Source organism: Vipera ursinii (genome assembly GCF_947247035.1).
Source record: "Vipera ursinii genome assembly, chromosome: 8".
Classification (NCBI taxonomy): Eukaryota; Metazoa; Chordata; class Lepidosauria; order Squamata; family Viperidae; genus Vipera; species Vipera ursinii.
Window position 1 is genome coordinate 23,343,037 of NC_139519.1, and position 15,145 is coordinate 23,358,181.

Here is a 15,145-nt window from a genome sequence, read left to right on the forward strand (position 1 = left end):
GATCAAGGCTTAGCAAATGCCCAAAATAGATGATGGAAGAAAACCAATTCAGAAGTAAAGCAATCCAACATGCTACCTTGTAATCCAGAATCTGATAGAAATTAAATGAAATTTCAACACAGGGGAATGTTTCTGCCAATGTAGGTGCCTCCTCATGCATTGCTTCTATCTGGAATTTAGTTAAGTTGAAAAATGGGCTTCAGACTTTCCCTTGAATTAAGTTCTCCAGATCTGGTCCTCGGTCTGAGTTGCTTTGTGAGTCCATGTCGCCAAATCAGATTGCAGATGATGTCATTATATAAACAAAATGACCCCAAATACGTTAGGTGACATAGCAGAAGGCGATAGTGAATTGTGGGGTCTGTGGTGCTTTCTGAACTTGGTCGTTTTCTTGCAGTTTCATTACTCAACTAGCTAACATCATCAGTGATAGAAGGATGTGGGACAGAGAGCCAAATCTACTCCTTTCCAGCCCTGAAGACGTTACCTAGTTGGGTAATAAAACATCGGCCAGAAAGCTACTAAGCTCAGAGAGGATCCTACAGTTTAAATCCAAGTTACAAATATTCTTTTTTGTTGGTACAACAGCTAATGAAAGCATGACAAAATTAGGGAGAATGGGTAAGGATTTAGCTTCCTAACCAGCCTCCAAAGAAGAAGGTAATTTGCAGAAGTTACTGTTTTCTAATTCGTGGAGAAATATTCAGTCAAGGACATGTAGGAGAAGCCCAATGGAAATACTGTGTCAACATAACAAAGATTCTCTTAAGACAATCTTCATCACAGGAGCCTTCCAGAGGTGTAGGATGGAACTTTTATCCCGCACCAGCTGAGGATGGTGCATACCATAATATAGCCCAACAAAGTCTCCAGGCTAGAGAATGTTTTGTGGCAATTGTGATTTGTTTGCTTTATTTATGTCCTGCAATACTCTGTGTAGACACTCCATGTAGGTCGGTCATTTGATAGTGACATATTTTCCACTTGGTTTCTTCTAAATTCTGATGGTTCCAATTGGACCTTTGGACAAGGATGTGGCCAAAGATGAGAACTGAGAATGAATGTATGGGGCAACTGAGAAGAAAAGAAGGACAAGAGGTGACCTGATAGCAGTCTTCCAGTATCCCAGGGGCTGCCACAAAGAAGAGGGAGTCAAGCTAGTCTCCAAAGCACCAGAAGTCTAGACAAGAAGCAATGGATGGAAACCCATCAAGGAGAGAAGCAACCTGGAACTAAGGAGAAATTTCCTGATAGTCAGAACAATTAACCAGTGGAACCACCTGCTTCCAGAAGTTGTGGGTGCTCCATCACTGGAGGATTTTAAGAAGAGACTGGACAGCCATTTGTCTGAAATGGGATAGAGGCTCCTGCTCAAGCAGGGGATTGGACTAGAAGTTTTAGCCAGAGGATTTGAGAAAGGCCTCCCCACTCAAAAGCATCTCACACTCTTGGTTAGCACATTCCCGTTCCCATGGCTCTTCCCCTCAAGACACGGCAGCTGGTCTTTATCTGGAGATCTTTCCAAACACAAGAAATGGAGAAGAGACAGGCTGCTTTTTTCAACCCAACCCAACCTAACACCTTTGTTGTGTAGAAAATAAAATACACCATAGTTTGTGAATATGATAGATGTGGTCGTATTTGGTTTTGAGATGGAGCATCACAAATTGTTAAAGCAACTTGTGGGCGTATGGTTTTCTTCCAGGGGATGGTGGGCAACTGAATGACCCAATCCTTCAACAATGAGTAAACCTTGTTTGTTTGCAAAGGTTGAACTCACTTCTGCTGCAATGCAGCCCTCTTGCTTAAATTTTGGACCTTCTAACCACAGTCTTAATTTTTCCACTGAGAATCGGTCAGAGGTTCAATCCCATCAAAGCTGACAACAGCCAGAGCATAGAAAAATTCAAAGAAAGTTTGGAAGACGGAGAGAGACCGGGCCCACAGAATCGCCAAGAGTTGGACCCCATCAAGATGTTCAAAAGAACCAGTCGCTTCAAAGGGAGCTCGACTCCTTCAGTTCCAGAGAGATGTTTCAAAACAAAGGCATTTACATTTTTGATGCCACTCTTAACGTTTTCAACATCCCTTGGTTGTTTCTGCCCTGGTTTTACTTGCTGCACATTCAGTTTCAGATGAAAAGGAGGCCTCAGCTCAGAGAGCCTGTCAGCAAATTCTTCAGCTTTGCTTACTAGGTCTCCTTTTGCAAGCAACCCAAGGTGAAGATGCTTTTGCTCTGATTCAACATCTGTTCCCTGTTCAACCTCTTTGGCACAACCTACCTAATTAAGACTTCAAGTCACCTTGACATCGGATAACCTGCCCAGTTTGGATTTTACTCTGTTTTTAAGAGGAAGCCTCTCCATTCATTAAAGCAATATAGGGCATCAGTCAGGCAAGTTTTCACAGGCCCCATCAGAGCTATGTTTGATCTCAACCACTCTTTGGCCCTTCTTCAGGGCAGGCTACATATTACAGAAGAAATTGCCAATGGATACGGAAGCAAACCTTCTCCATGTTACCCCCTGAGGTAGGGGCTCAAAACAGATTCAATTCCTCCGACTTTTCTGTTTGGGTGTGCATACTTTATATCTCTAGTATGCTTTTCGAGAAGCTCTTTATAGGACTGGTTCTCAACCTGGGGTCCACGATGTCATCACAGGGGGCCAGCAAAGGCTTGAAGAGATGTTATGATTTAAATCTGGGGGGTCCATGGCCAGAAAAGGTATATAAAGGGGGTCCAGGGTGAAGAAAAGGATAAGAACCACTGCTTTACACTGCTTTGTGAATTCTCCAGACCCTCCATCCCAGTGGAGGACACCTGTATTTTCTGAATGCATAAGATGAGCTGGTTGGTAAACACTTTAAATATTGCATGTTCCCACCTCTGACCTCTTTCCAGGTGTTCATACTGAGATCTTCCTTTATAGCCCACAAAGTTCAGGTTTCTCCTCTTTCCCATCAAAGCCTGGCATAACCACACCTCTTCCCACCTGCTCATTTATCTTTCACCTCCTCTCTCTGATCTGATTTTTCTCCTTATCACTTTTTTTTTCCTGCCGGTCCTTATTGTTGTTGTTCCTGATGTTGTGACAGTCCTCTTTTCTCCTTATCATATTCTCGTTGACTCCTGCTGCGGTAAAACTCTAAGGGACGGTGTCCCCATTTGATTGTTTGATTCTCCACCCAGGGAAGAGGGTCAAAACCACTCCGAGCCCAGGGGCAGCTAATGCAATTACTAAGGGAGAAAGGTCACTTGGGCGAACTTTGATTGGGGGCCGTCCAAGTCCCAGCAATCGAATAGGATCTTCACCCTGAGGAGAATGATCTGGAGACCAAGAAGTCTCCCCAGAAGTCTGTTCTTTCTGTTCTGTCGTTTCTCTTCTACCCCCATTTTCACATGTTGAGGTTGCTTTGGTGGTTCTCTCATGCAGCCAACATGTCCATCCAATATGTCAGACCATAATGTCATGTCTTGTGGCTTAGTGTACAATGTGAGTTGTTTACACCATGCCCCTCGAGGTGAGATTCATCCCTTAACCCTCTTGACTGTCCAAAGGCTCCTGAAAATCTGGCTCTGCCAACTGGCTTGGGGGTCCCGGTGGGGCGACACCCCATTCTGGAGGTGGCTAGTAGGTCCGAGAAGGTCCCACCTCCCTCCGTCTACACTGTGCTCCTATTTATCTGCTTTGTTGTCAGTTAGAATGCCTTCACTTTCCATACCCAAGGTTTAATGTTTGTCTCCTTTGGTTTTACACTGCTATACAGGCAGTCCTCGACTTACACCACTTCATTTACTGACCGTTCAAAGTTACAATGGCACTGAAAAAAGTGACTTATGACCCTTTCTCAAACTTACGACCCGTTGCAGCATCCCTGAGGTCAGGTGATCAAAATTCAAATGCTGGGCAACTGACTCCTATTTATGACGGTTGCAGTGTCCTGCGGTCATGTGATCATGGAGAAGTCAGATTCACTTAACAACCACATGACTAACATAAGAACTGCAGTGATTACCTTAACAACTGTGACAAGGAAAATCATAAAATGGGGCAAAACTCCACTTAACAAATGTCCCATTTAACAACATAAATTTTGGGCTTAGTTGTGGTAAGTCAAGGACTACCTTTATATGTATTGGAAGCCACTCAGAGTCTCTTGACAGTGAAATGGGCAGCAGATAAATTTAATAAATAAAGTAAAGCAAATCTTGGTTTTTGACTAGGTGTTGACTGGTTTACACATGCCATGCTAGAGGCCACCATTTCCAAAGAACAGTGAAGAAGGAGCTGGTTCTGGCATAACCAGGGGGTGTAAGCCAAACTACTGAGAGGTTCCTACTAGAAAGCGCAACCCAGTTGTCGTTCAGCCACCAACCCTTTGTAGGATTCTTCCTTAGGCTGTTCATTTCTATTTTGGCCTGGTGGAAAAGCCATGGTTTGAGTCATTTCAGAGCGCTGTTTTCCGATGAACGTTTTCTGCCATGAGTCACAAACTTCTAAGTGTGAGATGAGATTGTGATATGTGAGTAGGCAGGGGCAGGGGTTACCACTTTGCTCTGGGCCCCGTTGAAAGAGTCTTGGGTTGTCCACCAACTTTCTCACACAACCAGGATCTGCCAACTTCGCCCTTTCTGGTAATTGCAGGCAGACAATGCTCTTTTCCCGGGATCAATATTCTAAGAGATTGCATAATTCTTACACACTCTCTTCTGCATTCAGTTGGCACAGCAAAAGTCTTGTTTTGCTAGCAAAACAGAGGCGCTAATCACTTCAGATCTTTTCCGGTCATCCTTCTGCCATGCCAGCTGCTGTTTTTGTAGACAGCTGTTGTCACCCTTACAAGCCTATTGTTGCAGTCAGAAGGTTTAGAAACTTGTGCTTAAAAAAACCCAAGCAAACAGATTTAAACATTGTGTTTAGTTCTCACCCTCCTATTTTATGTCCTGGTTTTATTCCTGTAAAGTGACAGAAGGAGAGTGCTTCAGCATTGATTTTGGCATAAGCCGTACCACTCAGTACTTCCAGTGTCCAGTAAATGAGATTATCCATGCTGGCATCAGATGATGGGAATTGTCATCCAACACATCTGGAGATGCCCTCAGTGGCAACTGGGCATGGACAATAGCGGACCTTGTCTTTGGTACATGGACTTAGAAATGGGTGCACCAGTGAGATCAAAGGCAATAACATTTTAGGATCTACCCTATGAAGCTGAGGAAGTAATATTGGGATAACATTTTCTCATTTTATCTGAGCAATTTTTCCAAAAACTGTCCTGGATTTTTGTTGCTTGTTCTGTTGCTAAATTGCATCTGACTCTTTGTGATCCCATGGGCTACAGAATGCTAGGCCCTCTGGTCCTCTATTGTCTCCTGGAGTCTGCCCAAACCCATGCCACCCCATTGATGACATTATCTAGCCATCTCATCCTTTGCTATCCCCTTCTCCTTTTTTTCTCTTTTTTTTCTCCCCCCCCCTCATGTCTCATGTGACATGAAAAATAAGCTTTTCTGAGGGGTCCTTTGGTGTTCCCTGAACTTGGTTGTTTTCCTGCAGACATTTCACAACTCAAACTAGGTAACATCCTCAGGTCTAGCACCGATGACGTTACTTAGTTTGGGTAATGAAACTTCTGCAAAAAAACAATCAAGCTCAGAGGGCACCGAGGACCCCTCATTTCAATGCTGAGCTACAATTATTCTTTTTTATTACTAGAAGCTTTTCTGGTTTCTGATAGGTCCACGTTTTCCATCATTCTGCTTCTAGGACAATTTGTCCTTTCCGGAGCCTGCCACAATGGAAGCACATTTCAAACACTAAACCGTGCTGGTTGTTTTTAAACCAACGGAAGACACAGCACTGTAGGTAAACAAATAACTGAAGAACCCCTTTCTTCCTCCACCCTTCTGTACAAGGGAAAGCAAAATCTCAAAACTGAACTCAGCTCTTGCTGAGTTTCCAAGTTTCCTTGGCAATGCTACAGAAAGAATTTGTCCTTATTTTCTCTTGAGATTTTTTTTTCTTCCTACATTTATTTCTACTTCTCAGTCTAGCCTCTGGCAACTCTGTCTCCTGATGGCTTCTCCTATAAGGACCACCCAGATCCAACCTGCTTAACTTTTAAAGATCTGCTAGGGGAAAAAAGTGGGTGTTATTATGAACCAATTTCGTCTTTACTAGCAGTTTTTGCAAAAATGGAAATCATAAGAATGAAGTAGCCAAAGTCAAAAGAATCGGATTTCCAGAAAATATGAAAGTCGGTGAGTAAGAAGCTTCTCCCGACTCAAATCTGTCTTCTCTCCCAACGATATGGGAAATTTTAACTTCATATTTTTATGCCTTTGTATGTTAAAACTCATCCATGAATATTATATTGTTGGGGTGTCATGTGACAAACGACCAGACAGCTTTTGCTCACAGCCTTATCAAGAACATCTATTGCAATATTTCCCCGCCTCCCCCAGCTCACAACCTCTGCCAAACAAGTCATCGCCAGCGCAGGTGTGTTTCTGAACAACAATACTTTCTATCAGAGATGTGCGTGAATCAACAAATTGATACACGTTGAGATGGAAATGCCAAAGTAAACTCAAGAAAAGTTTCATTGATGATCAATCTCAGCCAGACGACTGTCTAGCAAATTTGCTCCCATTTTTTTCCCGGGGGGGATTGGGATTGGTTAGAGTTTATTTTCGAAACTTAGCAGTGGGAGCTGGGTTGAGGATCTAAATTCATGGGGGAAAAGTATAGGATATTGAAAATCATAATATGCTGAAAAGTAAGTTGGAAGGAAATCAGTTGTCTAACCTTCTAAAGTATGGGAATTCAAGGAACTTTGCAACCTGAACTTTAGGAGAGGTGATTGGAAATAAGGACTACACTTTCAAAGCAGAGTGTGTGGGACTATGGCTGTCCATACATTGCTCCTAAAGGAGCAGAGGTTGTGTATCTGAAAATAATGCAACATATAAGAGAATTGTGGGGTCCCTAATGCTCTCTGAGCTTAGCTGTTTTCTTGCAGATGTTTCATTACCCAACTGGGTAAGATCATCAGTGATAGAAGGGGGCAGGGTTTGCTCTCTGTTTAAATACAATAAATGGATATATGGGAAAACTTTCTGCAGCTCTTGAGCTTCAGAAGGAAGTGTTACGATCCTTCATGGAATATTTTTTTCTTGAACCAGTAAAATAGCAGATCAAGAAGAAGAATGTGTAGTGGGCTTGTTTTGATTTCGGTTTTAAACTTGAAGGCATTTGTGTACATGCCATGTTTTGATTTAAACCTTATGAACATAACATCCAGTCTAGATGAAATACCTTGGCTGATCGTGCAAACCAGCCCAGTCTCTTATCAACCCACAACCCCACTCTCACACTACAATGAAGCTAACAACTCTTGCTGCGTAGATGTCCAGCAACTGGAAAATTGGAATTGTAAAACTAGGACAAGGTTTTGCCCCAAGACAAATCTGGTTTTTCATCAAAAAAATTGTGTATTCTTTTACCTCTTTAAAAACAACCCCTTTAGCAATTCAAGTCAATCGAAAGGATTATGATAGGCTTTACCTGTCGGCTGAAGTCTAAGCCATTCCGTTCATTTCCTGTAAATGAAAGAGAAAAACCAGGATGAATATTTTAGTGAAAAAGCAAATGATTACGTTCTCAATCAAAATGCTGCTAAAGTCTCCCCCTCGTGGTCTGAGTATTGAAAAGGAACGTTATGGTTCAATTTCTTCATTGATTAGTTCAAGACTATTTCAAACCCTTCTCGAACCAAAGGCTTCCAAGACAATATGATCTTGCGGTAGCATTAAAGTGATCAGATTAGGCCTCTGTGAGCCAAACTTTTTAAAAACCATTTTCATTCATTTAGGGTCATAGGAAACACTGGAATATCTCTGAGCAGATTTTTTAAAAAACTCTTTTTTTACCTAAAGTATGGGATTTATGTATTTTTTTAAAAAAAAGAAAGAACATGTAATAATCTTATTGGCCTTGAAAAATAAAAGCTAGATTTAGTGGTTTGATGGCTAAATCTTAAGTCATCTTCTTAAGTCCTCTTCAATCCTTTAGAACTTACTGGGTACAATTAATTTATTTATTAAATTTATTGGCCACTCGTTTTACCACAGGGCAACTCTTGGCAGCTACAATCACACATAAATGTCTCCTTTAACTCAACATTTCGGCTAACAGTGAATGGACATTTCATGCTGATTTTGGGCTGATAATACTCTGTTTTACAGATATCTGTCCACTTAGAATAAGTGTGCATAGAAGGGAAGTCTAAACATTGCCTTCATCTTAAATATTTATTTGTATTTAGCTGAGGCCGGGAAAGCTGAAGAAACAAACTATTATTATTTCAGTTTAAAAATTAGGATACAAATCATTTAACAAGCTATTAGCTTTTGGGAAGGCGAATGTTTGCAAAGCTTGGGCATTAATGGGAACTTGGCCTGAATGTATGCCTTCACTGAATGATGGCTAAATTTTTCATCATCTCTGAAGAAAATCTGATTCCCACAGATACAATCAGCGAACTGGGAGACGGCAAAATAATTACTATTTATCCATTCTGCAAACACTTCAGGGAACAAAATTCTTCAGAGTCTTTTATCCTCTGACAGTTTGCCAAAAGCAACTTGCAAGGTAAGTTCTGGAGAAAGTGAGTGGATTCTGAGAGGAGAAACATTTTGACAAAGGAAGAATTTGAACCGAGGTCTTTGTTTTACCCCATGACTGCCTGTTTTTGTTTCAGCGGGAAACTGTTATATGTCTATGGAGATTCTCAGTCCTCCAGGTCCTCGTTATCCCAAAGGTGCCTTTTTTTTCAGGAGGCAACTGGACTTCCTTGCTTTTCCTTTGAAGACGTTTGGCTTCTCATCCAAGAAGCTTCTTCAGCTCTGACTTGGATGGTGGGGGAATGGAAGGATTTACACTCCTTGCAGACAGCTGGTCGTTTGCATTCTTTTAGAGAGTTGTTGAGGCCACTTGGAAGTTTATTTGTGTCTTCACGGTCACCTGAGTGGTGCAAATGTTTGTGGAGCCTTCTTGGCACTGCTGAAAGGACCGTGTTGTCGACTGGAGATATCTGAAAAGTTGGTAGATACACTCAGAGCTGAAGAAGCTTCTGAGATGAGAAGCGAAATGTCGTCAAAGAAAAACAAGAAAGTCCAGTTTCCTGAAAAAAAGCACCTTTGAGAAACTATTATATATTTATACAGGTTGTCCTTGACTTACAACAGTTCATTTAGTGACTATTTGAAGTTAAAACCAGACTGAAAAAAAGTGACATGACCCTTTTTCACACTTACAACCGTTGCAGCATGCCCTGGACAACGTGATCAAAATTCAACTGACTCATATTTATGACGGTTGTCCCTGGGAATCATATGATCCCCTTTTGCACCTCCTGACAAGCAAAGTCAGTGGGAGAGCCAGATACTTCACTTAACAACCCCGTTACTAACTCAACAACTGCAGGGTTTCACTTAACAACTGTGGCCAGAAAGGTGGTGACATGGGGCAAAATTCATTTAACAACTGTCTCCCTTTAGCAACCAGAATTTTTTGCAGGTAAGTCAATTGCCTGTACTGGATTTCCAGCCCATCTTTCCAGCCCACACACAAATGCACACACACAGGCATCCATGGCTGGTTGCCGTGATTAAATTTATAGAGGCTAGATAAGAACAACTGTAAGTCCATCCCATCTGGACGGACACCTACGTGTGCAGCTAATTATCGGCCCGTCACACTGTTTCCTTGGGAAGTGAGCAACATTATGCAAAGTGCAGGATCAAAATAAGAAATAACAAAGGGCCAGAGATGAGGGCGTGAGAAAAGAAGAGAAAACGCAATCAAATCCGGCTAATGCCATTCATAAACTACTCTGACTTTTATATTTGAACAACCCCAACTTTCTTCCCTCTCATTCATAATCTCAGGTGCGAGGCAGGCAAACCTTCAGCATCTGACTCTCAATAATCTCATAATCTCAATCTGAGGTAGCAAAAATGGTGTACAGCTAGCCCTTGACTTACAACACTTCATTTAGCGACCGTTTGAAGTCACAACTGCACTGAAGAAAGGGACTTACGACCGTTTTTCACAGTTATGACCGTTGTAGCATCCCCATGGTCATGTGATCAAAATTCGGATGCTTGGTGACCAACTCGTATTTATAATGATTGCTGCAGCATCCCTGGGAGTGTGTGTGTGTGTCACGCGATCCCCTTTTTGTGACCTTCTGACAAGCAAAGTCAAGGTGGGGGGGAAGCCAGATTCACTTAACAACCAGGTTACTACCTTAGCAATTGCAGTGATTCACTTAACAACTGAGGCAGGGAAAGTAATAAAACGGGGCAAAACTCACTTAACAAATGTCTCGCTTAACAACAGAAACTTGGGGCTCAATTGTGGTTGTTAGTCAAGGAATGCCTGTACTTACTATCTCAGTGTCACCAGACGGAAATGTTTTGCCCCTCCTTGTATTAGGGAGGTGGTGGGTGGATGGGAATCAGGGGATTTTGATGGATATGTACAACTTGTTGATCCCTGGGCCCAAATTGTACTGGGGATCCTTAATTGTAGTTGAAGTTCTCTCAGTGTGAGTTGCACAGCTGATATCAGCCTTAGTGCAGCTGCCAAGGCCAGTAGTAGGTATAGGAGTAGGCAGGATTAGACTTCCTTCCTTCCTTCCTTCCTTCCTTCCTTCCTTCCTTCCTTCCTTCCTTCCTTCCTTCCTTCCTTCCTTCCTTCCTTCCCTTTGGAGAATAGGTTGAGCCCCTCTTTTTTCTGGCAGAATAACAGTTGGAAGGGGCCTTGGAGGTCTTCTAGTCCAGGGGTCCCCAACCCCTGGTCCATGGACTGATACCAGGCCACAGCATGCCAGGAACTGGTCCGCAACTGGTCCGCAACTGGAGTGCAGGCAGCACACAAAACCACACACTCTCCGGTCCGTGGAAAAACCTTTCTCCACAGAAGGTTTTTTTTTAAAAAAATCCCATTTATATCCCGCCCTTCTCCAAAGACTCAGGGCGGCTTACAATCTAAGCACAATCAATGTGCTTAGCAATAGCCTTCATTCTACGTATATGCCTGCTTATTAGGGCCCCCCCCCAAGCGGCATTATTACAAAGTCAGCTTATTGCCCCCAACAATCTGGGTCCTCATTTTACCTACCTGGGAAGGATGGAAGGCTGAGTCAACCTTGAGCCTGGTGGGACTTGAACCTGCACTAATTGCAGGCAGCTGGTGTTACTTAAGGAGGCATTAGCCCACTGCTCCACCAAGGCTCATTTAAGAGGTTGGGGACCTCTGTTCTAGTCCAACCCTTTGCTCAAGCAGGAGACTCTATACCACTTCAGAGAAATGATTGTCCAGTCTCTTTTTAAGTGCCTCCAGTGATGGAGCACCCACATCTTCTGGAGGCAAGCCATTCCACTGATTAATTGTCCTTGCTGTCCGGAGGTTTCTCCTTAGTTCTAGGCTGCTTCTCTCCTTGATTAATTTCCATCCGTTGCTTCTTGTCCTGCCTTCAGGTGCTTTGGAGAATAGGTGGCCTCCTTCATCTTTGGGGCAGCCCTCAAATATTGCAACACTGCTGTCACGTCAGTAGTGGGCCCTGCTGCTCTTGAAACCTTGCCACACCCAAAAGGTGAGGCGCACCTGTGCACCAGTAACAGGGCAGAAGCTGCCTTCTCATTCTCTTATCTATAAGGCCTGGTCCAATCTACCACACGTTTATAATTGCATAGTGCAATCTGTGGTGAAAACAGGCAAGAGAGGGAATTTTTATAATTCAGCTCTTGGCCTGTGATTCTCTGCCTCGGTTGCCCCATTGTGCAGAGAAATAAAGGAGGAAAGATCCAGGCAAAGCTGGGTTGTTGTTTTTTACACCGTATCGTCTTCCCTCTTCCCTTTCAGTTTTCGTCTCATAGAGTGCTGTTTTGGGAAGCTGTCTTGCCGATTTTGCTGGTACGTTCCTCCCCTTTGGGAGGAGAATTCAAAGTATTGCTAGTGATTCTAGTGATTCTGTAATAGCTTTGTTCCCTGTGCCGTCCATCCGGTAAACTCTCCAGATTCGTTTTTCTCGCCATGTACATGTGTACACAACCCAGACTAGACTATGTTGCCTCTTTGTGTCATATAATATATCTGGGTGTATGCATAATTTTGTATTTATTTATGTCATATTTCTGTAGTGTATATTGGAGGTGGTGACCCTTTGAGAGCTGAATGCAATGAAGCTTCATTTTAATGTATGCCAATTAGTATATACCCAAAGTGAAAATAAAGTTATTCTATTCTATTCTGTTCTGTTCTGTTCTGTTCTATTTTCTATTCTATTCTCTTCTATTCTATTCTCTTCTATTCTGTTCTGTTCTGTTCTGTTCTGTTCTGTTCCATTCCATTCCGTTCTGTTCTGTTCCATTCCGTTCTGTTCTGTTCCATTCCGTTCTGTTCTGTTCTGTTCCATTCTACTCTACTCTACTCTACTCTACTCTACTCTACTCTACTCTACTCTGTTCTGTTCTATTTTCTATTCTATTCTGTTCCGTTCTGTTCTGTTCCATTCTACTCTACTCTACTCTACTCTACTCTACTCTACTCTACTCTACTCTACTCTGTTCTGTTCTATTTTCTATTCTATTCTGTTCCGTTCTGTTCCGTTCCATTCTACTCTACTCTACTCTACTCTACTCTACTCTACTCTACTCTACTCTACTTTATTCATAGTATTTTGTTCTGAGAATCTCTGGCCATAGGCAACTGATAAAAATGCTAGGCAACATTACAGTATAAAAATGGTTAAATAAACAGCATCTCTTCAGCTGACCTGGTCTGGAAAGAGGACTTTGTGTTAGCTCCACAAATCCACCTGTAGGTAGACAAGAGGGAAGTTTGGAAGGAAGGCACCCAGCTAACCCACACATCGCTCACCTCCCAACTCAGGGGACAATTCTAAACCTCTGTTTCATTGCAAAGCACGAGAGAATTCTTCTCCCTTCTGATTGCATTCTTCTTGTACGGAGGAATGCACAAAGATCTCCTTCAGCTTTCCCTAAGGATGTCTCTGAAGCTCCCAAGTCTCTGAATTCTCATGCTAGCTTGGAAAGCTGGGAATTGTAGTTCCTGAATCAACATTGCTTTCTCAAGGGCCACCGGACTTCCTTTGCTTTTCCTTGGAGACGTTTTGCTCCTCGTCCAAAAAGCTCCTTGAGTTCTGACTGAACGTCTCAGATGCCCACTTCTAGATGGCCAATCGCTCTTGTCCAGCTTGCTTCTCATAGAACCAAATGGGATGCAGCTAGAGGGAGGTAAAATGGATGAAGACTTGTCCACATCCTTCTTATAGCTACCGAAGGCCAAGAGATTCTTGGATAGGTAGACCTCTTAGGCCTAAACGTGGTCCCTTCCCAAAAATTGCAAAGCATGACGTCAACCAAGCAAGAGTTTCGTTCTTCTGAATTTGAGTAAAATGCTACTTTCCTTTCAAACCGTCTTTCAGATTTGATTTCCTAAGAGAATCGTGCGCACTGTGGGTTCCAACCCTGCTCCCAAAGGCATGTTTTTCCCTAGCAGCAGCTGCATTTTACCTAGATCTTTTCCTTACCTTCTTCATAAGGTGAGCAAAGCCCAATGCTGAGCGCCATGTCTAGTCTTGCCCAGCTTCAGGCTATCAGGTGCCTATAGCAGGATATATATGCATTCTGTAGAGAATCTTTGTTATTCGCAGGTCTCCAGGATTCACGAGAGTCATGCCAAGAGCAGCTTCTGGAGTTCATTAGAGGCCAACCTGATGAGTCCCTTCTGAGCCAAAGCAACCAATACAAAAGAATATTTGTAGCCCAGGGTTGAAGTGTGGGGTCTTTGGTGCTCCCCGAGTTTGGTTGTTTTCTTGCAGACGTTTCCTTGCCCAACTAGGTCACATCATCAGTGCTAGAAAGGAGGGTTGGTTTTTTTTTTTTGCTCTCTACACCATCCCCCCCCCAAATATCTGCTCAGCAGGAATCAACATCCATATAAGCCCAGATTAACACCAAGATGAATACCTTGGCATCAGAAGGATTCCCTAGAAGTGAAGCAAGACTAAAAGTAGGGCAGAGAGCACGTCTGTATGCGGTTCACCAAAAGAGAAAGGAGCAAAGGAAGGTATTCAAAGCTTGGTGCCAGTTGTAAAGGAAGGCTGCTCAACTTTTCTTGAAACGGGGAAATATGCCTAAATATCAAGCTAGGATGATCAACTGGTCAAATCCGCCTGGCCTCTAGCCGTGGACATCAGCTTCTACCAGACAATTTGCAACTGCTGTTAGGAATCAAAACTGGACCATATTTCCAGGGCAATCCGATGGCTCTGAATGAAGCCCCCTTGGCTTCCATGGGTTTAATCCCTTCTGAACATACTTCAGGTTGCCGCTTCCATAGAGCTGGAATCCCAGCAGCGAAACCCCGTCTTGCTCATTGATTGAGACTGCAATTTCTTTGGTTTCATCCCTCTTGGAAAAGAGCCAAAGGGTTCAGTGTGGCTGACTTTGGGGCCAACATCTTTCCAATGGAGAAGAAACACGGAGGGTGGGTAGGTTTTGAACAGATGTCTCAGGGGAGAAGGCTCCCAATTATTCCAACTGAACTGGATCCACCACAAATCCAGGCATGAGGCAGAAGGTTTTGGGAGCAAGGCCGAGTCCCAGCAAGCTGTGGAGAGAGGAGGCAGCTTCCTTCCTTGGCTTGGAGAACTGGCAACCACCAGCCGTGAGTCAATTCGCACAGCTTTGGCAAGAGCCCTGCGAGTTTGCCTGGGGACTTTTCCCTGGAGAGGAGAAAATGTGCCCCAATTCTGGCTGGAATTTTTGGTTTTGCCGAGCAATTATTGTTGTTTGCGGCTCAGGAGCAAATAGCAAACAAAGCCATAAATCAATCAGGGAACAATTTAGTGAGAAAGCAGGTGCCCCCTGTCCCGCAGAGCAGATCGTGGCGGGATTCCCGTTTATTCGTGGATTTATTAAATTTGCTTGCTGCCCACCTCGCCACAAAGCGAACACAGAGGAGTCCATCAAACTCTCATCAGGAATTTGGGATCGTGGCCTCCCTCTCCAAAGCATCTAAGGACCCATTCGATTTTCAGTTTTTTTAAA

General features: G+C 43.2%; 1 protein-coding gene across 1 annotated transcript in view; it reads right to left on the reverse strand.

Moving 5' to 3' along the window:
• POU2F3 (POU class 2 homeobox 3) overlaps positions 1-15,145 on the reverse strand; it is a gene marked incomplete at both ends in the record, with an annotated part of 56,155 nt that overhangs the window by 24,259 nt on the left and 16,751 nt on the right. The window contains one exon of the mRNA XM_083368131.1: positions 7,569-7,603. Coding sequence (XP_083224257.1) covers positions 7,569-7,603 — 35 coding nt within the window. The remainder of the gene's footprint in view (positions 1-7,568; positions 7,604-15,145) is intronic.